Genomic DNA, 27,544 nt, shown 5'->3' with positions numbered 1-27,544 from the left:
AAAAAGAGCTGTATACAGAGCTTCTAATAGTAACGAGATGACTCTGTTGACTCTGACCTAGTCTACACAGCAAAGCAGCAAAGTGAGCTTCAGCAAACACAAGGAGTCAACCTATTGTGGAAAAAAGGGGAAAAACCGGAACGAATTAAATTTCAGAGAATTTCTTATATTACATTTATATATTTTTATGTTAATTGTAGGAATTATCATAATATACCATAATACTACATTTTGCATACATCTTATAAGCCCAGATTTCTAGTAATTATTTTCTCCATTTAATGAGGAAATGCTCTGTAAGGAAAACTTAGACCCCTACAAGTTCTATGTCAGACTTCTGCCTAAACCGCATTAGATTGGACGCGATTATAATCTTTATGAATCAAAAGTCACAATTATGCAAATGTTCCTTCAGGCTCATGAGAAGCGGCTGCCTGTAGGGATAATGTGATCATTTCAATCACTAGGAACTCCCTGTGAGAAATTACATCCACATGATTTGTGATGATATTATTGACTGCTGGCATTTTAAGGTGCCATTGCGCCTTTGTATAGAAAATGCGTTTCTGATTTATTTCCGGGGCGATCAGATAAGAAAGAAAAATATGCAATAAAACAAGATTGGATGCATTGCCTTGGAAATGATTGAGTTGGTTGGAACATTGCAACTATCTGACCATCTGTGAACTATATCAGCAGGACTGACATTTAAATCACTAAGTAGATGTCTGCCTCTTGTATCACTACAAGTCTTTTCATAACCGGTGACTGAATTCATTTAAAGGAAACTTATCATGTTGAAAAGGCAGTGCAATCTTCAGACATCATGTTACAGAGCAGGAGGAGCTGAGCAGATCGATGTGAACATCTGTGGTGAAAGATTCAGTAGAACTTGTAATTTATTGATTTAAATCTTGGCTCTTTCAAGGTGTAGGAGTCCAGTGGGTGGTCCTATTGGTGACTTTCAAGGTGTAGAAGTCCAGTGGGTGGTCCTATTGGTGATTGACAGCCCTCCCTTATTGACTATGCTCTGTCTGTCCTCAGATTGGATTGCATTGGTAATGGACTTTCTCAAATGTGTATTTTATAATCCAAAAAGTCTGAAATTCTAGCACTGGCTTCCCTTACAGATTTTCAACATACTGGGGAGCTTAATAGACCGAGTGGAGAAAATTTGGAAATATTATAACGTTAAAATTGTTATAATATTGGATTGTTAAGTAAAAATTTTTGATTAGCTGTGTTTGTATACCAGTAGCACTATATGAATAAGTCAGGATTAACACTTTGATTTAACCTCTTAATTTAGATTAAAATTTTTATAATATTGTGTTGTTATAATTAGAGATGAGCGAATCGAGTCCCATGAAGTGGAATTCGATCCAAATTTCAGGAAAAGTTTGATTTACCTCGAAGCCGAATTTTCTCGTGCTTCGTGTTAGCGAATCGATTTAACCTGAAATAGTGTAAAAAAATAAATAAAAAATCATACTTACTGCCTCCATTTGCTTGCGACGGGCCGCCAGCCGCCATCTTGATTGAAGATCTCGGCTCAAATCTTGTCCGCAGTGACGCCAGCCAGCGTGATGACGTAATCTCGCTCCGCGCAATATTTTGCACCAGATCTTCAAGCAAGATGGCGGCGGCCAGCCCGTCGTGAGCAAACAGAGGTGTAAGTATGATTTAATTTGTTTTAATGTTAATTTTACCCTGTTTTTACACTCAGATGTCGCGATCATGTATGAACGTGGCATCTGAGGGGTACAGTGACGGCGCTATCGCAGCTCTCTGTCATTGCACCGTTACTTACAAAAAAATGTGCTTTGTGACGAAGTAATTCGTCACAAAGCAAATTTTTTTTTTTTATTCGGCGAATCAGCCAATTGAACTTTTCAAAAATTCGCTCATCTCTAGTTATAATATTGTATTGTTAAGTAAAATGTTTTGATTAGCTGTGTTTGTAGATCAGTAGTACTGTATGGATAAGTCAGGGTTAACACTTTGATTTAACTCCTTAGTGGGCCAGGAGATGGACCTGGGTCCGTCCCCTGGCTAGTGAGTAGTTCTTTGTTGTTCTATGGAAGAGAGAGGACCTATGTGTGCATATTCCTCAGAATCGAACTCAGAGAATCATCACCTCATCATTTGTGCAGCTAAAGAAGTTCTGCGTTAAAGTGCTCCAGAATGAGGAAAAGCTAGAAGGTCCAGAATCTAAAAGGCTGGGCACTGGAGTCAGTCAGCAAGGTATTGTATCAGTTTATGGCAGAGAGAAAGAGACTTTACTGCTGTTAGAGGGAATATTGCTAACACACCCTTCCAGTCTTAGAGATGGTTTGGCCAACTGCAAGTAAATTCTGTCTGGGAATTACAGAAACATCTACTACGAGCCTTAATTGCATAACTAAGGTTCTACAGAGTGACTTTAGAAAGACAGAAAGCAAGAGTACCACAACCCCCATTATTGCTGCTATCCATACATTGGTGCTGGGGAAAATATACACTGTAAACTGGCCAGAACTCTGCCTTGATACTGTTGGCTGTACTACTACTCCTACCCTGCACTTTACTAAGGAGATAATTATTTATTTACTTGCCTGGTTTATGACTCCCCAACCATCTGCTGGCCACTACATCCACACCCCTGCCTCGCACTTTGCCAAAATACCTAAACAGGAAGGAACTCCGTTCACCATCAAGTAGGAGCACCAAAATTGGGGTGTGCCACAGGGAATGAAAGGGTGTGCCCTCCATTCACTGCGCAGCCCTAAGAAGCCAAGGCGCGAGGGCTGCCACTGTGATACATGAATAAAGCCACCTTTGCAAGAGAACCACTACCATCATTCGCTCACTTCCCCTGGGCTCACTTTCTATTTTTTCGCAGGATCAACTCCATTAAATCAGGCATACCGTCTGGTAGGACTGATACTGCTGATTACAATGATACCTGTCTTGTCAAAATCGGTTGCGGAACTCCCGAGAACCGAGACTTTTCTTTTTTATACAAATAAAGGCTTCAGTGCACTGAGGGGCGGGGCATAGATCCTTGATGCACTTCAGCTTTCCAGTGCTGGCCACACCCCTCGGAGCTCTAAAGCCCTCATTTGTATAAAGAAAAAAAAAATTTTTTTTCTTGGGAACGCCACAACCAATTTTCACAAGACAGGTATCATTTTAATCAGCAAGATCAACCCTCCCAGATAGCATGCCTGGTTTACTTGGGTTGATCTATCTGACAGGTGCCCTTTAAGAATACTACAGTCAGCAGGAACATTGCTAGAACCTCTGACTCTCCCATAAGGATATATCGATAAATCTGTAGTAACAAGGATTATGAAATTCTTCCCTTGTCTCCCACTCTCTAGGGCAATGAAAGGGCCACAGTGAAGTCATGTCATATTCTAGCTGTCTGATCAAATAGCTAGAGGCCATCAAACAAGGTGGTCATGTGACATCAAGTTGTCTTTCTTGGACAACCCCTTTAACAGTGGCAGCATTATGACCCCATTAACAGTATCAGCGCACCCTAAAAAACAGTGCCAGCCAATGGGAGCCTCTTGTATATGAATGCATGTGCAGTAAGCTCCCCGCAGTGTCAGCTGACTACTACCGTTGCAGGACACCTGCCTATTCTGCCAGGAGTCCAGGAGACAAACTGTACCCTATTTTGGGAGACTCCCGGACAATCGGGGAGGGGGGGGGGATAGACCTGTGAGGTACTGTATCCTCACTAGTTCTATGAAATTTCACAGTAAATCAGCTACACTTGATAACGTTTATGTCATTAAAATTTCATGCCAAAGGATCTCTGGGTAAAAGCTGAGAGACTACTTTCAAAGAATCACACAAGGATCTGAGCTGCTTGTGAAGTGCAGATGAAAGCCGACTGATGTCAGCCAGACTGTCTAAGAGAACATGGATCCAGGCATGTATCATCTTTACAAACTACAAGCCTGGAAATGTGAACGGTCACCCAGAGTTAAAGGGTGAGAAGTCTTATACTAACTTCAGGACATCTGTCATTCATGCACCCATGTCTCTCATAGACTGTTCCCCATGCTTTCCTTTGCTACACAGACTGCTCCCTGTGACTACACTATTACACTGTCTACTTACTGTACCCCCTGTCATAGACTGCTTCCTCCTCCTCATGCGAACTCTCACTATTCTGCTGGTGCAGTCACTGTGTACATACATTACATTACTTATCCTGTACTGATCCTGAGTTACATCCTGTATTATACCCCAGAGCTGCACTCACTATTCTGCTGGTGCAGTCACTGTGTACATACATTACATTACTCATCCTGTACTGATCCTGAGTTACATCCTGTATTATACTCCAGAGCTGCACTCACTATTCTGCTGGTGCAGTCACTGTGTACATACATTACATTACTTATCCTGTACTGATCCTGAGTTACATCCTGTATTATACTCCAGAGCTGCACTCACTATTCTGCTGGGGCAGTCACTGTGTACATACATTACATTACTTATCCTGTTCTGATCCTGAGTTACATCCTGTATTATACTCCAGAGCTGCACTCACTAATCTCCTGGTGGAGTCACTGTGTACATACATTACATTACTTATCCTGTACTGATCCTGAGTTACATCCTGTATTATACTCCAGAGCTGCACTCACTTCTGCTGGTGCAGTCACTGTGTACATACATTACATTACTTATCCTGTACTGATCCTGAGTTACATTCTGTATTATACTCCAGAGCTGCACTCACTATTCTGCTGGTGCAGTCACTGTGTACATACATTATATTGCTTATCCGGTACTGATCCTGAGTTACATCCTGTATTATACTCCAGAGCTGCACTCACTATTCTGCTGGTGGAGTCACTGTGTACATATATTACATTACTTATCCTGTACTGATCCTGAGTTACATCCTGTATTATACTCCAGAGCTGCACTCACTATTCTGCTGGTGGAGTCACTGTGTACATACATTACATTACTTATCCTGTACTGATCTCAAGTTACATCCTGTATTATACTCCAGAGCTGCACTCACTATTCTGCTGGTGCAGTCACTGTGTACATACTTTTATATTGCTTATCCGGTATTGATCCTGAGTTACATCCTGTATTATACTCCAGAGCTGCACTCACTATTCTGCTGGTGCAGTCACTGTGTACATACATTACATTGCTTATCCTATACTGATCTTGAGTTACATCCTGTATTATACTCCAGAGCTGCACTCACTATTCTGCTGGAGGAGTCACTGTGAGCATACATTACTTATCCTGTACTGATCCTGAGTTACATCCTGTATTATACTCCAGAGCTGCACTCACTATTCTGCTGGTGGAGTCACTGTGTACATACATTACTTATCCTGTACTGATCTCAAGTTACATCCTGTATTATACTCCAGAGCTGCACTCACTATTCTGCTGGTGCAGTCACTGTGTACATACTTTTATATTGCTTATCCGGTATTGATCCTGAGTTACATCCTGTATTATACTCCAGAGCTGCACTCACTATTCTGCTGGTGCAGTCACTGTGTACATACATTACATTGCTTATCCTATACTGATCCTGAGTTACATCCTGTATTATACTCCAGAGCTGCACTCACTATTCTGCTGGAGGAGTCACTGTGTACATACATTACTTATCCTGTACTGATCCTGAGTTACGTCCTGTATTATACTCCAGAGCTGCACTCACTATTTTGCTGGTGAAGTCACTGTGCACATTGGTGGTTTCACTGTGTACATAAGATACATGGCTTATCTTGTACTGAGTTATATACAATACATTATTCTCCAGAGCTGTTTTCACAATTCTACTAGTTTCAGGGCTGATCAGTACAGGACAAGTAATGTGATGCATGTACATGACTCAATGTTATATTTAGAATATTTCTCAGGTGGACATACTCTAAGGCTGCGTTCACACGGGCGAGATTTCCGCGCGGGTGCAATGCGGTAGGTGAACGCATTGCACCCGCACTGAATCTGGACCCATTCATTTCAATGGGGCTGTTCACATGAGCGATGATTTTCACGCATCACTTATGCGTTGCGTGAAAATCGCAGCATGCTCTATATTCTGCGTTTTTCACGCAACGCAGGCCCCATAGAAGTGAATGGGGTTGCGTGAAAATCGCAAGCATCCGCAAGCAAGTGTGATGCGGTGCGATTTTCACGCATGGTTGCTAGGATGAAAGTCTATTCACTGTATTATTTTCCCTTATAACATGGTTATAAGGGAAAATAATAGCATTCTGAATACAGAATGCTTAGTAGGTGATCAATTGAGGGTTAAAAAAAAATAAAAAAATTAACTCACCTTCTCCTCTTGTTCGCGTAGCTCCCTGTCTCTTCTTTACTTCTCAAAAGATGAACTATGGGCTAAAGGACCTTTGGTGACGTCAGATCACATGCTCCAATCACATGGTACATCACCGCGGTGATGGACCATGTGATTGGAGCATGTGATCTGACGTCACCAAAGGTCCTTTAGCCCATAGTTCATCTTTTAAAGAACTAAAGACCGGGAGAACTATGCGAACAAGAGGAGAAGGTGAGTTAATTTTTTTAATTTTTTTTAACCCTCAATTGATCACCTACTAAGCATTCTGTTTTCAGAATGCTATTATTTTCCCTTATAACCATGTTATAAGGGAAAATAATAACATCTACACAACACCGAACCCAAACCTGAACTTCAGTGAAGAAGTTTGGGAATGGGTACCACAGTCGGTTTTTTATCACGCGCGTGCAAAACACATTGCACACGCGCGATAAAAACTGAACATCGGAACGCAATCGCAGTCAAAACTGACTGCAATTGGGTACCTACTCGTGCGGGTTTGCCGCAACACACCGGGACGCATCCGGAACTAATCCGGACACGCTCGTGTGAACCCAGCCTAAGGGGTGCACCACCAATGAGGCCAGGTGAGGCGATAGCCTCAGGCGGCACCAGGTAGTGTCTAGAGGGGGCAGCGGAAGGGCCATTATGGGCAATGAGTGTTTTAATTGTGGTGAATGGGTTAGGTCAAGAAATTGACATGAGCGGGGGGGTTTTCACCTCAGGCAGCAGAAAGGCTAGGTGCACGCCTGCATACTCTTTTATACTGTAGTCTGGATACTGCACTTTTAGTGCTATTACAAATCAGCTAGAAAGTTATTTAACCCATTTAGGGTACTTTCACACTTGCGTTTTTCTTTTCCGGCACTGAGTTCCGTCCTAGGGGCTCAATACCGGAAATGAACTGATCAGTTTTATCCCCATGCATTCTGAATGGAGAGCAATCCGTTCAGGATGCATCACAATGTCTTCAGTTCAGTCTTTTTGACCTTTCAGGGCGGAGATAATACCGCAGCATGCTGCAGTTTTATCTCCGGCCAAAAAAACTGAACACTTGCCTGAATGCCGAATCCGGCATTTTTTTCCATAGAAATGTATTAGTGCCGGATCCGGCATTAAAAATACCGCAATGCCGGACCCGTCCTTCCGGTCTACGCATGCGCAGACCTTTAAAAATGTGAAACAAATAAATATCGGGTCCGTTTTGCCGGATGACACCGGAAAAACGGATCCGGTATTGCAATGCATTTTTCTGATTGATCAGGCATTTTTCAGACTAATCAGGATCCTGATCAGTCTGAAAAATGCCTGATCAGTCAAAAAAATTACATGCGTTTGCATACAGTTTGCCTGATCAGGCAGGAAGTTCAGGCAACGGAACTGCCTGCCCGAGTCAAACAACGCAAGGGTGAAAGTACCCTTAGACTGTACAATAGAAGTTTAAATGACCTTCATCATATAAAAAGTCAACTATGCAGATTCTTAAGTGGAGATAAGGGGAGTGGACCAATAGGCCAAGCTCAAGAACATTTCATCTAATAGTATGTGGTTCTGTTTCCAAATGTTTCAACTGTGATAAAAAAAAATAGTTTGTAAAAATCACTCTGCTGGATGGTTTCCAGAAGACAGAGGTCATGTGAGCAGCTTCAAATTCCTCTTTAGTTCCAGGCAAAATAAATAGAATAGACTGTAGATGTTTCTATATAACTGGATTATTACAACATGACTCAAGATTACCAAATATTAGAATATATATTCAATTGTGAATTAAGCCAGGGGTTCTGTCACCATGGGTGGCAGCCTCCACTGTAAAAGTCCACATTTTAGGTCTCCTTCACCACAAATAGAAGTCTGAGTTTCCATCTCTACAAGTAGCAGCCAGGGCCTTCTTCACAGCTGGATTCTCAACCACCACAGTAATAACCATCATGTTCCGCACCACAGCCAGAGCTTTCTCCACCACAGAACAGCCAGGGCTTTCTGTACCACAGGTAACAGCCAGAGCTTTCTCCACCACAGAACAGCCAGGGCTTTGTACACCACAGGTAACAGTCAGGGCCTTCTCCACCACAGTTTGCAGCCAGGGCCTTCTCCACCACAGGTAACAGACAGGGCCTTCTGCACCATAACTAACAGCCAGGGCCTTCTCCACCAGATGTTGCAGCCAGGGCCTTCTCCAACACAGGTAACAGCCAGGGCTTTCTCCATCACATGTAACAGCCAGGGCATTCTCCATCACATGTAACAGCCAGGGCATTCTCCATCACATGTAACAGCCAGGGCTTTCTCCACCACAGGTAGCATCCAGGGCCTTCTCCACCACAGGTAGCATCCAGGGCCTTCTCCACCACAGGTAACATCCAGGGCCTTCACTGACACAGGTAACATCCAGGGCCTTCTCTGACACAGATAACATCCAGGGCCTTCTCTGACACAGGTAACATCCAGGGCCTTCTCTAACACAGGTAGCAGCCATGGCCTTCTTCTTATTGATAACAGCTGGGGCCTTAACCACCACAGTAACAACCTTCATGTTCAGCACCACAGGTACCAGCCAGGGCCTTCTTCACCACCCGTAATAGCTAGGGCCTTCTTTACCACAAGTAACCCCCAGGGCTTTTTCCACCGCAGGTAACAGCCAGGGCCTCCAGTTGTCATCACCAAGAGGTAATGTCCATGGTTTCCTCATGTCAGGCAACAACCAGGACTTCTATCACCATGAGTAATAGCTGCTGTTTTTCCCACCATAAGGGTCTCCATCACAACAGGTAAGAGCCAGAGTCTTCACAACCACAGGTACCAACATGGGCATTCACCACCACAATTATCAACCATGGCATCCATCACTACAAGTAACAACTGGGGTCACCACCAACACAGTCAAGAACCAGGAACTTCACCACCACAGATATAACAGGGAGGGGATTGAACACCACTGGTTTTGGCAGGGCCTTCACCACCACCACTGGTTATGGCAGGTCTTTCACCACCACCATCATTGGTTATGGCAGGGCCTTTACCACCACAGATAGGCACAGTTCTCTCATAACAGGGGCAGCTGCTGATCCGCATATTAAACTAATATGGTGTCGCCTTATATATAATTGTTAGTATCTTGAACTGAATTTGCTGGGCAGTAGGGAGCCAGTGAAGAGATCAACAGAGGGGAGCGGCAGAGGAGAATTTGAGGTTGCTTGACGGGAGGTCACACAAGAGGATGTTGCAGTAGTCCAGGCGGGAGATGAAGAGGGCATGCACTAGCCTTTTAGTTGATGAAGGAGCAAATACAAAAGATATGTAACATACTGTGTATATTATGTCCCACAGGCTGGGAGAAATATAGTTATTTTTTTGCCCTAGACTAACGTGGGGTGGCTCGGTGTGGTGTATAGCTAGCAGCTGTTGTGCAGCCAGCAGCCGAAAAGTGACCAGACCAGAGAGTGACCAGAAAAGTGATTGGAAACCTGTCAGCATCTGTGAGCATTGAGCTTTGCAGAAGGTTGAGGGCCATTACAAAGGGACAGCACATTCTACAAAACGTCAGTGAAGGTAACACACATATTGAGGCTGTGGACTTCACTGCATTTGGTTAGGGAGAAACCTTAGACAGTCTGGCCATCTGTTAAAGACTACCCCCCACAGATGTGCATTGTGTCACGGTCCCTCAGGTGACTGATGTCAGGAAATCAAGGAGATGGGCTGAGCATGGAGGAATCTAACAGCCTCCTTGATTTCTCTTAATTTAGTGTTGGTAGGGTTAATGACCACTTCCCTTTTCTCAGCTGTTGCTCAGTGGTCATCACTTCTACCCTTTATAGTCTCACCCCACCCTTCTGACTATGCAGTTGATAGCTTAATTTTGGTTTGGCTGAGCTGATGTAAGATCCTCTCTGGTGTTCCTGTTCTTCCATCTATACAGAAGTTAAGTGTCACGTTTATTTGTATTTGTTATATTCCCTGTTGTTGTACCTGGGCTTGAGACAAAGACTTCCATTCGTCCATCTGGGAAGGAATGGGTTGTCTCTGGTCCTATACTTATTCCAGGGCCTTATAGGGAAATCAGGGCCTAGGTATTCTGGTTATGAATATTCCTACCTTCAAGGTCTATTCATATTGATAGGTAGTCAGGGTCCAGATTAGGGTTGTCTAGGAGGTGACCTGTTTCTTCCCTAGTTTCCAGGCCCAGTTACTGTTCCCCTTCCCTCCTGTGTTCAGTGTGGAGTTTCCTCCCCCCCCCCCACACTGATCGTGACACATTGTAGTGTTATTTGGAAAGTGAGAATTACTTGTCCAATTTGGCCAAATTGGGAAGATTATTTGGATTAGCTGGAAAGAGACTCAGGGAAGTACTCATCGTATGGCAGAAATATTTAAAAATTTTCAATACTGGTAGTATTATTTAAGCACTGTATAACAGTAATATTATAGTAATATATGCTTGTATTATCTGGGCACTGTATGGCAGTAATAATTAAGCGTTGTATGTCAGTAATATTTTAGTAATGTATGGAATTATTATTTGGGCACTACCATACAGTACTACAGTACTATAATATTTGAGCACTGTATGGTAGTATTTTTTTGCCCTCTATATGTCTATATAATTGTAATTCATATTGGACACTATATTTATATATTTATACAGTACAGACAAAAAGTTTGGACACACCTTCTCATTCAAAGAGTTTTCTTTATTTTCATGACTATGAAGGCATCAAAACTATGAATTAACACATGTGGAATTATATACATAACAAACAAGTGTGAAACAACTGAAAATATGTCATATACTAGGTTCTTCAAAGTAGCCACCTTTTGCTTTGATTACTGCTTTGCACACTCTTGGCATTTTCTTGATGAGCTTCAAGAGCTAGTCACCTGAAATGGTCTTCCAACAGTCTTGAAGGAGTTCCCAGAGATGCTTAGCACTTGTTGGCCCTTTTGCCTTCACTCTGCAGTCCAGCTCACCCCAAACCATCTCGATTGGGTTCAGGTCTGGTGACTGTGGAGGCCAGGTCATCTGGCGCAGCACCCCATCACTCTCCTTCATGGTCAAATAGCCCTTACTTTCAAAGTTTTCCCAATTTTTCGGCTGACTGACTGACCTTCATTTCTTAAAGTAATGATGGCCACTCGTTTTTCTTTACTTAGCTGCTTTTTTCTTGCCATAATACAAATTCTAACAGTCTATTCAGTAGGACTATCAGCTGTGTATCCACCTGACTTCTCCTCAACGCAACTGATGGTCCCAACCCCATTTATAAGGCAAGAAATCCCACTTATTAAACCTGATAGGGCACACCTGTGAAGTGAAAACCATTTCAGGGGATTACCTCTTGAAGCTCATCAAGAGAATGCCAAGAGTGTGCAAAGCAGTAATCAAAGCAAAAGGTGGCTACTTTGAAGAACCTAGAATATGACATATTTTCAGATGTTTCACACTTGTTTGTTATGTATATAATTTCACATGTGTTAATTCATAGTTTTGATGCCTTTATAGTCATGAAAATAAAGAAAACTCTTTGAATGAGAAGGTGTGTCCAAACTTTTGGTCTGTACTGTATATTTATATATATATAGCCAACCCATCCCACCAGGCACAACAATGTGAAAACTGTGATCCATTTACACGGACTGATATTGGAGCAAATGTTGGGGATGAACGTTCCTAAGAATGCTCATTCCCAATAACTGCCCAGTGTAAAAGTGCCGCCTATCACCTGAATGACAAGAAACACATGTTAATCTTGTGATTGTATTTTTCAGCTGGCACCCAAAATCATCATTTCTTGGCAGCAGATTGTGCTGTGTAAACAGGAATCTGCTTCCCAGAAACAGCGAACTTCTATGGGGACAAGCAATCATAGTGCAGAGATAATTGCTGCATGTAAATGCAACTCTTACCTCCGCTGACAATCAGGCAATTATCGAGGACATTAGCTCCTTCCCAATAATTGCCTGTAACATAGGTCCATGTAAAAGGACCTTTAGGGACAAAGGTGGTCTATGTATACCGAATGGTTTATAATACGCTAATCTTTCTACTAATAGTGGCTCATTGTAGCAAAACCAATGTGTGCCGCACTTCTAAGTCTTTGCTCAAACTTCTTAAAGTATGGAAAAGAAGAAAATCTCTATTCAGTCTGACCGGCGGTCGTCTCCATTCACAAGTTTTATTGATGCCTCGTGAGGGGAAATCTGCCAATGTTTTAATTGTAGAAGAATGACAGTTTTATTTGGAGGCTTATTCTTTAGCCACTGTACAACTCCGCACTACGGGATTTATAGCGGATTTACCACACATGGGATTTTGCTGGAAATCTTTAAAGAGCTACAGTATTCCCAGGATCAGCATTGCTTACTGCAGGAAACTGCAGCCTTTTATATGTAACTGCATGAGGTCTAGCAGCTACTTACCTTTCTGGATCATGAGTACAATGCCAGAACTGCAGTGATAACTGACACAGGCAGCAGCAACTATATTATGCAGATTTACATACCATTAGGGGCTGTGACAACTTGCACAGGCGCTGTAATGACTGGCATTAGTTGATACACAGAGGAACCAATCACCTACAGGTCCTTATGGACTTTGTGCACCAACCCACAGGGGAGGTGAGTGAAGGATGGGAGGAGTGGTAATGGCTATGATGGGGATAGTAGCACTCACAGTTCACAGTGGCAGTCCTCACTACAAAACTCCCTTGGGCTGTGCAGTGAATAGAAAACGCACCCTTTCTTCCCTCGAGGCACACCCTGGTATTGGGGCTCCTGCGTGGTAGTAGCTGAGGTGGCAGGGTGGGATGGTGGGGTCAAAAGCCAGGCCCCTTTGGTTGCGAAGCATAACGTCTTTCTTTGATGAATAGATAATGGGAGGAGTAATTCATAGAGCAGCAAATGCACAGTTCTATGGTATAGCACAGAGTGGTATTTTCCCAATAGCAGCCATGATGAGGGTAGTAGTCCCCGAATCACTCGCACTTTGCAGTCTTTTCAAGATAAGCACAGGCATGCAATAACAACTCTTTTTGCAATTCTCAGGCTGAGGGGTGCGGATCTTAGATCTGGGTGGATTGGCCAGTCCTTCTCAGAGTGCGGTGGGCACCAAAGCAATTAACCCATTCCACAGCAGTAAAGTCTTTTGCCATAAACGAGAGGTACCTTACTGTCTGAATCCAGTATATGACCTTTATGGTTCTTGATCTTCTATGGTTTTCTGTTCTCTTTCTGGGTTAAAGGCATTGACCCAGGAAAAATATTTAGCAGTTTTCAAAACCAGCACCTGGATCTGAATACCTTTTGTAATTGCATGTAATTAAAAATTTTGCATAGCCACTGAGTTATTCAATAAAATGTATCTGTATAGCGCCACCTGCAGTTTGTTGCTTTTCCTATTTCTCTGTCCCCCTCGCTGAGGTGGACGCACATCCGCAGTTCTGTCCTTCAACTGCTTCCTGAGTTGTGATAGGGACAGAGCTGCAGCAGAGAGGACACACCCCTAAGCTGCAGCAGAGAGGACACACCCTAAGCTGCAGCAGAGAGGACACACCCCTAAGCTGCAGCAAATTGGACATGCTCCCTGAGCTGCCAGCTTGATATAAATCTAGCAGAGCAATGAATGGGGAGATCTCTGGATCCATGTGAGGTACAGGGCTGGTTCTAGCTTTGTTAGAAGGAGGTTGTCATGTCCTGTATGATGTCTGATTACCATTTTTGACATTAATAATGTAAGTAACTTTCTGGCAGCTTTTCAGTTTCAGGAGTGGAGTCTCCTGGATGAGGCTTCTCTTTGGGCCTACTTAGCAGGAGCTCTCACACACACACGTCTTGCCTGTAGTTTCTCTCAGCTAACACTAACTAACCAAGAGCGGGCTAAGTCCATCACCCTGGTAACCTAACACAGTCTACCAGTGTTAACTATATTTTGCCCATTAGGGATACATAATGTACAAAGAAATGAGTCCATCAATAACAAATCACTATATTTAACTCAGTAACATCAAATGAACTCTTTGCAGTGATTCCCTGGGGTACTGCACTTGTAGGCTACGAGGCCTACACTGCTGTGTGCATGAACCCTTGAAAGAACATTAAACTTAGAAATGAACGATAAAATGGGATAATCTTGTTCCATTTTTTGGCTGGAGAACAATGGAGGGGATGTGGTTTGTCCAACATGCAGGTCTTAGTGTAGACAGGGCAGAGGGGAGAGGATCCTGCTGTAGCCAAATGCCCTAAGGCCAGACACAGGACAGTGGAGATGAGGAGAAGGGGGGACATGGCTGAACTCCTGGGGCATACAGAGAAGATATCTTTACATATTTCTCAGTTTTGATTGTCATATGAGACAAAATGGGATCCAAGAAAAGGAATCGATTTACGGAACAAGTGCTGAAAAGTATGTTTTCAATGTTTCATGTACCTTTAACCCCTTCTTGACCTCCGCCATACATTTGGGTCTTTAAAGATGGTGCCCACTCCAGAGCAGAAGGGGCACCATGGCCTCCAGGTTTCTGCTGTTTCACAGAGCAGAGATCCAGAGGAATTGTCCATGAGCTGCAATAACACTGACTGAAGACATTTAACCCCTCAGATGCCATGATCAATTGTAAGCAAAGCATATGAGGTTGGATCGGGGGAGCCGTTCATTCCTTGTGGCAGCCTTGGTCCCTCTGGGAGATCGGAGGGTACCACAGCAATAGTTCCTGTAGCAAGGCTCCTTAGGAAAGTACTGTATGTCTCATAGACTGCAATAGTAATTAATTGGCCATTGCAGTCTATGCGACAAATGATATAACAGTTGCATATTCAAGTCCCTAAGGGGACTTATAAGTGTAAAAAAAAGGAATTATATATATATAAACACACTGTATATGTAAATAAATTCTTCATAATAAAAACAAACAATAAAAAAATAAAGATGCAAATGCACTGCCGTGTCCCAAATGCCTGTGCTATTAAAATGTAAGCATAGTTATCTTGTACAGTGAATGTCACAAGGGAACAATAATCAAAATGGCTGATTCGCCGTTTTTTGTTGCTTCACCTCCAAAAAAAATGGCACAAACACTCAAAAATGGTATCACTGAAAACTACAGTGACCTTTAAACTATTAAAGGGGCGGGCACTGTTGAGGTCACTGTTAAAGGGGCCAGAACTGTGAAGGTCACTGTTAAAGGGGCCGTCACTGTGAAGGTCACTGTTAAAGGGGTGGGTACAATCAAGGTCACTGTTAAAGGGGTGAGCACTGTGCAGGTCACTGTTAAAGGGGCCGGCACTGTGGAGGTCACTGTTAAAGGGGCGGGCACTATCGAGGTCCCTGTTAAAGGGGAGGGCGCTGTGGAGGTCACTGTTAAAGAGGCGGACACTGTGGAGGTCACTGTTAAGGGGGCAGGGGCCACTATTAAAGGGGCAACTGGTGTGAGGTCACTGTTAAGGCAGCAGGGTACTGTGGAGGTCACTGTTAATGGAGTAGGGTGCTGTGAAACTCACTGTTAAAGGGGATGGGCTGCTGTGGAGGTCCCATTTTATAGTGGCGGGGCACTGTGGGGGGGGGTCAGTGTTAAGGGGTGGGGAACTGTGGAGTTCACTGTTAAAGGAGCGGGGTGCTGTAGAGGTCACTTCTTCTAGTTTTTTATAAGTATTAAAACAATACAAAAAGTCTGGAGTCTTTTTTTCCAGCTTTCCACCACGTCGTATGAAATATTCAATTGTGCCATTAGAAAGTCCAACTTGTCCTGCAAAAAACAAGCCCTCGTATGGCTATGTAAACGAAAAAGTAAAAAAGTTATGGCTCCGGGAAGTAGGGAGTAAAAAACAAAAATGCTAACACGGAACATCTCAGGGTCTTGAAAGGTTCAAGCTAAAGCTCCACCTTTGGGACTAACTTCAGGGAAATATTAAGCATATTAAGTCTTTAAAGGCATTTTTAAGTGGTTTTCCAGGAATTGAGTATTGATGACTTAGGCCTCATGCACACAAACATATTTTCATTCCGAGTCCGTTCCGTTTTTTTGTGGACCGTATTTCTGAACCATTTATTTCAATGGGTCCGCAAAAAAAAACAAAGGTACTCTGTGTGCATTCTGTTTCCATATGTCCGTATTTCTGTTCCGCAAAAAAATAGAACTTGTCCTATTATTGTCCGCATTATGGACAAGGATAGGACTGTTCTATTAGGGGCCAGCTGTTCCATTCTGCAAAATACGCAATGTACACGGACATCATCCGTATTTTTTGTGGATTTTTTTTGCGGACCGCAAATTACATACGGTCGTGTGCATGAGGCCTTATCCTCATTCATTACTTAACCCCATAAGGACCAACAAAATTTTGGGAGCAACGTTTTTCTTGCCTGCCTTCTAAGAAACAGAACATTTTTATTATTTCTTGTGGCATACGTTTTCATTTTTTTTGGAAACATTTAATAGTTTCTATAATGTATTTGTGTTGATGCCATTTTTGTAGATATTTGACTTTTTGATAATTTTTTATTAAATTTTTTATTAAATTTCTGGCATTGGGAATTTTTTTCATGTGGCCTTCACTGGGAAAGATAAATAACGTGATATTTTTATTTCAGACTGGGCAATACCAATTATGTTTCTTTATTATTTTTTATGTGAAAAATAAGAAAATAATTTTTAGAATGTATAATATTTTTGTATATTTTTAAAGACAGTTGATTTTTCCTTTTTTTTTTTAAGTCCCCTTAGGGGACTTGAACCTGCTGTGTTTCGATCGCTTGTACAATTCACTGCAGTACTTCTGTATTGCTGTGAATAGGAATTTTACCAGCATTCTATTACACTCTTCAGAAAGCCCCTGGCTGCCATAGTAAATGATTGACAACCCACGATTATGTTGCGAGGGTCCTGTTAGAGGACAGAGAGAGCATGCTTTATCTGTCTAAACTCTCAGATGTTGTGGTTGCTATTGACCATGGCATCTGAGGGGCTAAATGGCCCTGGATTGGAGTTATCACTGAACTCGGTCGCTGTGTAACACAACTGGCACTTGCTGTGTATGGAACGGTAGGGTGGCCACTTGCTTCACCCCCAAAAGCTGGACACTCTAGCCATGCCCCTGAGTCTGCAAAGCCACACTCCCAAGTCTGCTAAGCCATGCGCCCCTCTTTGCCAGCGAAAAAAAAAAAAAAAGTACTAGTACTAGTATTAGTCTGTCACAAGGTGACTAGTCCGCAAGCTCTAGTGACTTACTGGGTGTGAGAGAAGCCTCAGTCAGTCACTTTGTGCCTGCAGCTCATGCTCAGACAGCAGCATTGTGAGCTACTGAAGAGAAGGACATCTTTGCGTCCATCAAGGCCTTGATAGAGGACAAGGAGACAGAAATCCGGACTATCCGGCCTTAAACCGGACGTCTGGCCACCCTATGGAGCAAGCTCAGCTCCACATATACAATCATGGATTGTTAAAAGTTATTATTTGGTTTTAGAGTGAAACAGGAAAGGTATACCTTGCACAAGTATGGGAAACCAAGGAGATAACTTTGACTAAGGTCTCAGACCTTAAAAAGCCTGTTGGGGTTAAGACTTGTTCACAATCATCGTTAGGAAAGTGCAGGTGATGCAAATTTTAAATATTTATAAATACCCAGACTCCTCTAACCTTGTTCCAAAAAACAGCATCCATGGGTTCTTCTAAGCAGCTGTCTAACACTCTGAAAATGGTTGAGGCCTACAAAGCAGGAGAAGGCTATAAGAAGATAGCAATGTGTTTTCAGGTTGCCATTTCCTCAGTTACTAGGAACAGTGGAGCCCAAGAGAATGTCTTGAAGACCAAGAAAAATTTTAATGACAGCTGCTTGTAGGATTGCTCTTAAGGCAAATCAGAACCCTCTCTTGACTGCAAAAGACATTCAGAAAGATTTAGCAGACTCTGGAGTTGAGGTACATTGTTCTACTGTTCAGCGACACCAGCACAAATATGGCCTTCATGGAAGAGTCATCAGAGGAAATGAGGATGGCTTCTATAAATAGCTAATGATCCTAAACACACCTCAAAATTCACAATAAACGACTTCAAAAGGGGCAAGGTGAAGGTTTTACCATGGCCCTCACAGTCCCCTGATCTGAACATCATTGAAAATCTGTGGATAGACCTCAAAAGAGCAGTTCATGCAAGACGGCCCAGGAATTTCACAGTACTGGAAGACGGCTGCAAGGAAGAATGGATGAAAATCCCTCAAACAAGAATTGAAAGACTATTGGCCGGCTATACAAAAAACATTTACAAGCTGTGATACTTGCCAAAGGGGGCGCTACTAAGTACTAACCATCACACCAATATACAAATGGCTCCAAACTATGTACATCAGAGTTGATCCACCACACCAATAAGAAAATACATACGCATTACTACAAAATCATTAAAAAATCCTTTATTAGTATCACAAATATAATATAAAACTATATCAGCAGCAGCAGTTGTGTAATAAAAGAAACTGCAGCGGTATTATCACACAATTATTAATATTGTATAAAGTCTCTCTCTCCTTCCCCTGAGGAAGAGAAATACGAAACGTGCTTTTTTTTATTGTGTATCCCTGTTACATTTCATGTACTCATTGCACTTTACCCACTTTGATATGTTCAATGCATGAGACTTTATACGATATTAACGATTGTGTAAAAATACCGCTGCAGTTTCTTTTATTACACGACTGCTGCTGATATAGTTTTTTATTATATTTGTGATACTAATAAATGATTTATTTAAGGGGTATTCCCATCTCAGACAAAGGGAGCATATCGCTAGGATATGCCACTATTTTCTGATAGGTTTACGCACCTATACCTGGTGGAGGGTGCACTGTGCATGCGCAGCCACCCTCCATTCATTTCTATAGGGCCGACGAAAATAGCCGACCTCTGGCTTGGCTATTTCCATCGTCCCCATAGAAATGAATGGGAGTGGTGGCCGCGCACGCACGGTGTGCTCCCGTTTCCTACTTTGGGGGGGTGGTGTCCTCCGGCCACCACCTTCCCCGCTCCTTTCTCTCCCAGCTCTGGGACCCGCACCCATCAGACAATGGGATAAGCCCCCATTGTCTCAGGTGGGAATACCCCTTTGATGATTTTGTAGTGCTGTGTATGTATTTTATTATTGGTGTGGTAGGTACTAACCACGCAGGGTGCCCAAAGTTTTGCTTCGCGTCCATTTCTTTTTTGTTAATAAAATACAAAGGGAATATGTCATCTCGGACGTTATGCCTTTTGGAAATCACTTTATCTTCAACTACTGACAGTAACAGTAATTATGACCAGGGGTGCCCAAACTTTTGCATGCCACTGTACATGATCATTGACTGCTACGAGGTTAGTGCATATCTGATCATTGGTTTCTAAAAGGTTAAACGGAAACCTGAGCTCTTATTGGCTTACAGTTTTCATGAAGGGCACAGGGCTCTGGTTTTCGGGGCCAGGGCTCTGGTTTTTATAGCCCACCCTGTAAATGTTTTTGGTATCTTTGCTCCACTTTGAGACGGGAGCGTTCCCTCCACGGCGATCTCCCTCACACACTCTGGTTGCAGTCAGGTGCCCTGAATCTCAACATTCTTTCTGGGTTTTTTTCTGCAGGAAGCGGCATCATATGATCTGACAACACATGAGCGGCAGCGGCTGACACGAGCTGACATTGTGTGGGGAGAAGTTATGCCCCGTTGTGTTCTCATGTACAGTGCACGTGTTCCCATGTTACTGCACACGCATGACGCCGGAGCATTGCAGAAATGGTTAGAATTAGTGTTGAGCAAATTGAAGTGAAACAAATTGACTTCGATCCGAATTTCAGGAAAAATGTGATTTGCCGCGAAGCCGAATTTCCTCAGGCTTCGTGGGAACGAATCTATTTTTCCTGAAGTGGCGGTAAACATAAAAACAAACCATAGACATAGCCTCTCCGCGAGCAAATGGATAAGGTGACTATGTTTTTATTTTGTGTTTACCCCTGATTAACCCCTGAAAGCCCTAAATGTTAATCACAGATGCTGCAATTGGAGATGATCGCGGCATCTGAGGGGTTCAATTATGGTGACGACGCGATCACTTTTCCCTGTCATTGCGCCCGCTACATACAATGGAATGCGATTCGTAACGAAGATCGGTAGGAAGTCACACTCAAATATGTGCCCCCTTCACAGTAGTTATGCCCAGATATGTGCCCCCTTCACGTTAGTTATGCCCAGATATGTGCTCCCTCACAGTAGTTTTGCCCAGATATGTGCCCCCTTCACAGTAGTTATGGCCAGGTATGTGCCCCCTCACAGTAGTCATGCCCAGATATGTGCCCCCCTCACAGTAGTTATGGCCCGGTATGTGCTCCCTTCATGGTAGTTATGCCCAGATATGTGCCCCTTTTACGGTAGTTATGCCCAGATATGTGCTCCCTCACACTAGTTGTGCCCAGATATGTGCCCCCCTCACAGTAGTTATGCCAGGTATGTGCCCCCTCACAGTAGTCATGCCCAGATAGGTGTCCCCTCACAGTAGTTATGCCCAGATAGGTGTCCTCTTACAGTAGTTACGCCCAGATATGTGCCCCCTGCACAGTAGTTACGCCCAGATAGGTGCCCCCTGCACAGTAGTTATGCCCAGGTATGCGCCCCCTCACAGTAGTTATGCCCAGATATGTGCCCCCCTCACAGTAGTTATGCCAGGTATGTGCCCCCTCACAGTAGTCATGCCCAGATAGGTGTCCCCTCACAGTAGTTATGCCCAGATAGGTGTCCTCTTACAGTAGTTACGCCCAGATATGTGCCCCCTGCACAGTAGTTACGCCCAGATAGGTGCCCCCTGCACAGTAGTTATGCCCAGGTATGCGCCCCCTCACAGTAGTTATGCCCAGGTATGTGTCCCCTCACAGTAGTTATGCAGAGATATGTGTCCCCTTCACAGGAAGAAAAAAAAAACTGTACTGTAAATATTCAGCTGAACGGTGAAGTGGGGAGCGGATCGCTCCCTGCTTAACTATTACAGGCAACTGTCACTATGTATATGGACGCAGAGACAGCTGAGAGCGGGACATCCCTCAGCCGTTCCGGGACCACCAACAAAATCCGTGACTGTGCTGCCGCATTGGGGACGGTTGGAAGGCATGGGCGTGTCCTGTAGGCTGCAGCTGGTGGCAGTTGAAGGATGGAACTGAGCATGTTCTTCTGTCTCAGTGAGCAGGACAGAGAAATTAGAAAAAGTGCAAACAGCAGGTGGCGCTCTACAGATAGATATCAGTGAATAACTCAGTGGTTATACTACATTTCTAATTACATGCAATTACAAAGTATTCAGATCCAGGTGCTGGTATGAAAACTATAGAATATTTTTTGTGGGACAGGTCCTTTAAGACTTTGGGTGAACCTGCTGCCATATCTGAACTCACAGAAGAAATAACTCAATGACCACTTCACCTCTGTTGCATCTCTAAGTCTTTTAGGCCCAATATAAAATAGGAAGATGCCGGGCAGGGTTAGAGGGGTATTCCCATCCGGGCAGTCATGGCATTTCAATGAGATGAGGCATAAATGTCCGATGGCTGCAGGCCCCAGCTCCGAGACTTGCTTCTATCTCAAGAACATGGCCCCATCTCAAGAGGTACGCCACTATGGGACTTCCAAAAATAGCTGGACCAGCGCTCATAGGAGTGAATGGAGGAAGCCGCATATGTTTAGTGTTCTCTTTATTCACCATGGGTCCCCGTTCTTGAGATAGATGCCGTTCCTGCCTCAGGGATCTGCTTCTATCGGACATTTATGGCATATCCTTTGTGCCTTAATTGTCCATATGGGAATACTCCTTTAAAGGGGTGTTTGATATTGATGACCTGTCCGCAGGATAGGTCATCAATATCAGATTGGGGGGTTCCAACTCCCAGTACCCCTGAAGAAACCGCGGCGCTCCATTGAGGGCCACAGCTTACCAAGCACAGCGCCATCTGTTGGATAGTTGCCGTGCTTGGTATTGCAGCTCAACCCCATTCAGTTGAATAGGACTGAGCTGTACATTGGCCATGTGACCGATAAACGCGTTGTCACTGGCCGCAGTACTCACTGGGGTGCCACGGTCTCTTCAAACAGCTGATCGGCGGGGGTGCCGGGTGTCGGACCCCCACCAATCTGATGAAAATCTCGGACAATCCCTTTAAGGCTAGTGAAAGCCCCTGGGCAAACATTGGGAGCCACACGCGTGCGCCTCCTGGCTAGATAGGATCGCCAAACCGCCACCATATGCTTGTTTGGCTCCATTGAAGTGAAAGGGGACGCAAGTCTGAGGCCACTGATTGACTGTATCGGTCATAAGATGTCATTACTGCGCCCACGTCTACAAGGCCCGGCGGGAGCCGGTGACGCTCAACGCACTAGGTAAGTAATTACATTTTGTTAGTTTTTTTGCTTCAACCAGACAACCTCTTTAAAAATGGTAACAATCCCTCAGCCATAGGGCTCATGCACAAAAATACGAATGATGTCCATGTGCATTCCGTACGGAACAGCTGACCTCTAATAGAACAGTCCTATCCGTGTCCGTAATGCGGACAATAATAGGACAAGTTCTATTTTTTGGCGGAACGGAAATACGTAAACAGAATGCATATGGAGTAACTTTCGTTTTTTTTTTTGCGAACCCATTGAAATGAATGGTTCCGCATATGGTCTGCAAAAAGAACGGAAAGGACACGGAAAGAAAATACGTTTGTGTTCGTGAGCCCATATTCAGGATATAATGGAATTTGGCCGGAGGAGTAAAATGCGTTGGGATTACTCCGGCTGAACTATTTTTATCATGGCAGGATAAGCGTCGGTCATGTGAATGATTTCATGGAATCTGAGGGAACCTTTTGGTACGGTCATTCCAAGTTCAGTCCAGTCCTTGGCCACATGTTCGGAGTAACCCTTTATCCTTTCCCCATCGGGGCATGGCGCTCAAATACTGTGCCCAGGGGCGCGCTATGACCTGATGCTGTGCGAGGTTTGGGCATCCAGACAGTGCTGCACGAGGAGCCACAGCGCCTTTAGGAGGAGAGGGGAGTATTTTTATTTTTTCTGGTCTGAGGTCTGCATTTAGGGGACCAAGGAGTGAGGTGGGGGTTATAGGGACCACATGGGTCTGATCTGGGGGTCTATATAAATTTGGGGTCTGTATAAATATTGGGGCTGATTTAGGGTCTGTATGAATTTGGAGGCTAATCTGGGGTCTGTTTAAATTTGGGGGCTGATTTGGGGGTCTGCATGAATATTGGGGCTGATCTGGGGTCTGCATGAATTTGGGGGCTGATCTGGCGACTATAAACTATCGGGGCTAATCTGGGGTCTGTCTAAATTTTGGGGCCGATCTGGCGTCTGTATAAATATTGGGGCTGAACTGGTGTCTGTATAAATTTGGGGGCTCATTTGCAAAATCTGTTACATCCCCCCCCCCCGTCTACCATATATTAATACCGATGTCTTCTTATGTGGGAGAGGAGACTGCACACCCCTGACCAAAGACGTCTGCCCGTGATGGTCTGCACCAGATGGAGAAGAAACGGGAAGTGAAGAACTGAAATCTGTGGAGACGTCAACTGTAAGGTCTCATGCACACGACCGTATTTTCTTACCGTGTTCGTTCCGTTTTTTTGCAACCCATCTGCTGTACCATTCACTTCAATGGGTCAGCAAAAACAAGAGTAAATGAATCCGTGTGCATTCCGTTTCCTTATGTATATATTCCCACGACCGTATGTGTTTTGCGGTCTGCAAATTACGGATCCGCAAAAAAAAAAAGGATGACATCTGTATGTCATCCGTTTTTTGTGTGGATCCATTGTAACAATGCCTATCCTTGTCCGCAAAACGGACAAGAATAGGACATGTTCTATTTTTTTGGCGAGGCTACGGAACGGACATATAGATGAGGATAGAACACGGTGTGCTGTCCGGATTTTTTGTGGACCCATTGAAGTAAAAAAGAAAAATGCAACGGACATGGGAACAAAATATGTTCGTGTGAATGTATCCTAAGTCCGCAAAACCGTTCCGCAAAAAAATAGAACATGTTCAGGCATTGTTAAAAATGGATCCAACGCGGATGTCACTAGTTTTTTTTGTGGATATGTGTTTTGCGGATTGCAAAATAGATCCGGTTATGTGAATGCACCCTTAGACCAGCGGGGCCCCTGAGAACAGGTTAGCTCTAGCCTCCTTTCCTATGCGCTAAGTGCAGGCCTTTCATTTCAACATTTCAGGGCCCTATATAATAAAATGGTTGGGGCCCATTCTCATGTTTATAAAATGTCTATTCTTGTCCGTGATTGAGGATAAGAATAGGACATGCTCTATGTTTTTGTGGGCCGCGGAACGGAACTACGAATGCGGTCAAAATGAATGGGTCCACACCCATTCCGCAAAATTGCAGTATGGATGAGGCCCCGTTCATACGGTCGTGTGGATGAGCCCTAACAGTGAGGTTGAAACAGACCCTGTTGTCTGAGGGGCACAGAGAAGACAATACACGGTGGGTGGGGCCCTGGGGGCCCTGTTACAAATTGTATTGGGGCCAATGTTACACCTCTGATGGGCCCCGTCTACGATGTGTACGCCGTGCCCTTTGCTGTACATCAGATAGCTGGGGCATCACATGATACGCCTAGAACGTCACCCGACTGTAGTAGTCGTGTGATTTAAAATAAAGCCGCAGGCGTTTAATACTCGGAACAAAACATGTTGTATATTCATTCTGTGATCTCCCCCCCCCCCCCCCCCCCCCCCCGGGTCTGACTGCAGTTGTAGCAGAGCTGAGTTTGTTCTTGGGAACAACTCAGGAGGATAGAACAATTTTTCATTAGAAATCTACCACAAAAAAGAAAAAAATCACAAGATAAAATTCAGCTCTGCTACATCTGGAGATCGAACATACGATTGTAGCTTTCTCTGCAGTAAATACTTGCTGCTGAGTAAAGACATTCGGGGGGAGCTGCAACAAGCTTTATACCTGCTATGAGACATTTGGCATATCCGTGTGAATATATGTTTAGAAATGCCTGTTCTGGGAGGTCTGCACTAGTCACGGGTAGTAGAGCTGAGTTTGTCATATTCTCATAAGTAAGGCCTCATGCACACGGCCGTTCAGTGCATTGGGGACCGCAATTTGCAGCATCCGTGCGGCGGCCGAGACAGATCGAGACCCATTCAACTTTGATCCGTCCGCAGAGGCACGGACAGATTCACATTCAAGTGAATGACTCCGCATCTGTGATGCGGGGTGCACACGACCCTCATATTGATTATTCAAGTGAATGGGTCGGCGTCCACAGACAGTCGGTGCCCATGCATTACAGACCGCAATTTGCAGGCCGCAGCATGCGCAAGGCCAGCACATGGTCGTTTGCACGAGCTCTTAGATTGGGATAATCCAGTTTCGGCTAATGACAACTTCAGCTCTGCTACCACCGTATAACTGAATGTATGTTATTACAGTTACTCTAGTGTCTTTCTATCAGACTAATCCTATAACCATAACCACATTAGACTAGGGCTCTACGGTGACACTAGGGCGTTTGTGAGTCCGGTAAAATCGGGATCGTTGCCACAACTTGGACACGACCGCCTTGTGTTCTGTCGCCTGTGACTGTCCCCCCCCCCCCTCATTGGTGTTACATGAGAACCAAATGTTATAGCGAAAATCATATAAAAAAATAAAAATAATGAAATGAATAAAATAATAAAAATCTATTGTAACAAAATAAAAATAACGTCATAATAAATAGAAAACATAGTTGCAATAATTCGTTATGGATTCTGCAGTATTACGAGGACACAACGCCACGGCAGCGGGCAGCCCCATAATCACAGTGTAAGCATGGGGTTAATGGGGGTCTGTCCTGTGTCCACTGAGACCCCCACCCATCACAAGAATGGGGGTCATGCATGCATACTGTGGCTCCAATCAATCTCTATGGGACGTGGGACCCCCCCTTCCCCCATTACTGTTCAGACAGTTGTCCTCTATCCTGTGGATGGGGGGGGGCAGTGCTGATTTGGGGATAACCCCTTTAATTATATTACAATTAGAGATGAGCGGATCGATTCTGTGGAATCAAACTTCATCCAGAACGTTTCCAAAAACCGTCATGAAGCGAGAGAGACAGAAGGAGCGAGAACCAGAACGTCATCCGCTGCATTTAAAGCACTTTCGATTTGGTCTGAATCTGACCCGAAACGAATTTCCGGAAATTCGCTCTTCGCTAATTACACTAATATTTATTATTATTTTGGGGAAAGGAAACTGTACAAATTTAAAGGCGTTCTTCGGGATTCCAAAAACCTTCTAATATAGGCTCCGGTCAAAGCTTGGAGATTTTCAGTCCATTTGCTAATTTTTGACCCATTTCTGCCTAGAAATTGATGTCCTTGTAGGCAAAAGACGCACAGACACTACTACACCTCTGACGTTTGCATAACTGCAACTTTTAGCATGCTGGGAGTTGTAGTTTCTCAAGTACAGGTCAGATAGAACTTTACGGATGACCATTTGGGATCAAGCCCACCATAAGATCTCGAACACATGGTAGTAATGCCTAAGAACCTACTACTACTACTACTACTCCACTCACCTGCAATGTCCCATAGCTGTAGTCGGACCACAGTATCCGAGTCCCAGTTTAGAACCTTCAAAGCGAAATCGACCCCGATGGTGGCGCGGTAATGAGGCGAGAAGTTCTGGTGGACATAACGCTTGATGATACTTGTCTTGCCAACTCCCAGGTCACCAATCACCAGGATCTTGTAGAGATGTTCCGTGTGATGGCTTTGCATCTTGATTCCCGAAACTCCCAGAAGACTAATCCCATGCTCTGTAGCAAATTCTTGCCAGGGTCAGGAGGATGGAAAGGGGGAGGGATGAGGGAACAGCACTGATGGAAGGGACAAAAAAAAATAAAAAAAATGACCGACAAAAAGTATGGAGAAGAAAGTCAAGATCTAATGTTGTGCTTGAATGTAGCAAGATTAAAGAAGACGGAAGCTTGTGTGGTTACATTGTAGCAAGATGAGTCTCAGATCGATATCAGCGCAGATATTACAGTATTTCCCCTGTTCACGTGGACATGGGTCACAAACAGCCTCATTCTCATGCTTTGAACTTATTGATTTTATCCTGCGCAGTGCAAATCCGTGGTGAAAATCCACAATTTAAAATCAAATCTGCAC

General features: G+C 43.9%; 1 protein-coding gene across 1 annotated transcript in view; it reads right to left on the bottom strand.

The window, feature by feature from the left end:
- The window catches only part of RAB38 (RAB38, member RAS oncogene family), a 63,528-nt gene extending 36,237 nt beyond the window's left edge, over positions 1–27,291 (bottom strand). Inside the window, exon 1 of the mRNA XM_040422643.1 lies at positions 26,950–27,291. Coding sequence (XP_040278577.1) covers positions 26,950–27,151 — 202 coding nt within the window. The 5' untranslated portion in view covers positions 27,152–27,291. The remainder of the gene's footprint in view (positions 1–26,949) is intronic.
- Positions 27,292–27,544: the final 253 nt, after the last annotated feature.

The sequence above is a fragment of the Bufo bufo genome, chromosome 3 (genome assembly GCF_905171765.1).
Source record: "Bufo bufo chromosome 3, aBufBuf1.1, whole genome shotgun sequence".
Taxonomy (NCBI): domain Eukaryota; kingdom Metazoa; phylum Chordata; class Amphibia; order Anura; family Bufonidae; genus Bufo; species Bufo bufo.
This window is presented reverse-complemented; position numbering and strand designations above follow the sequence as displayed.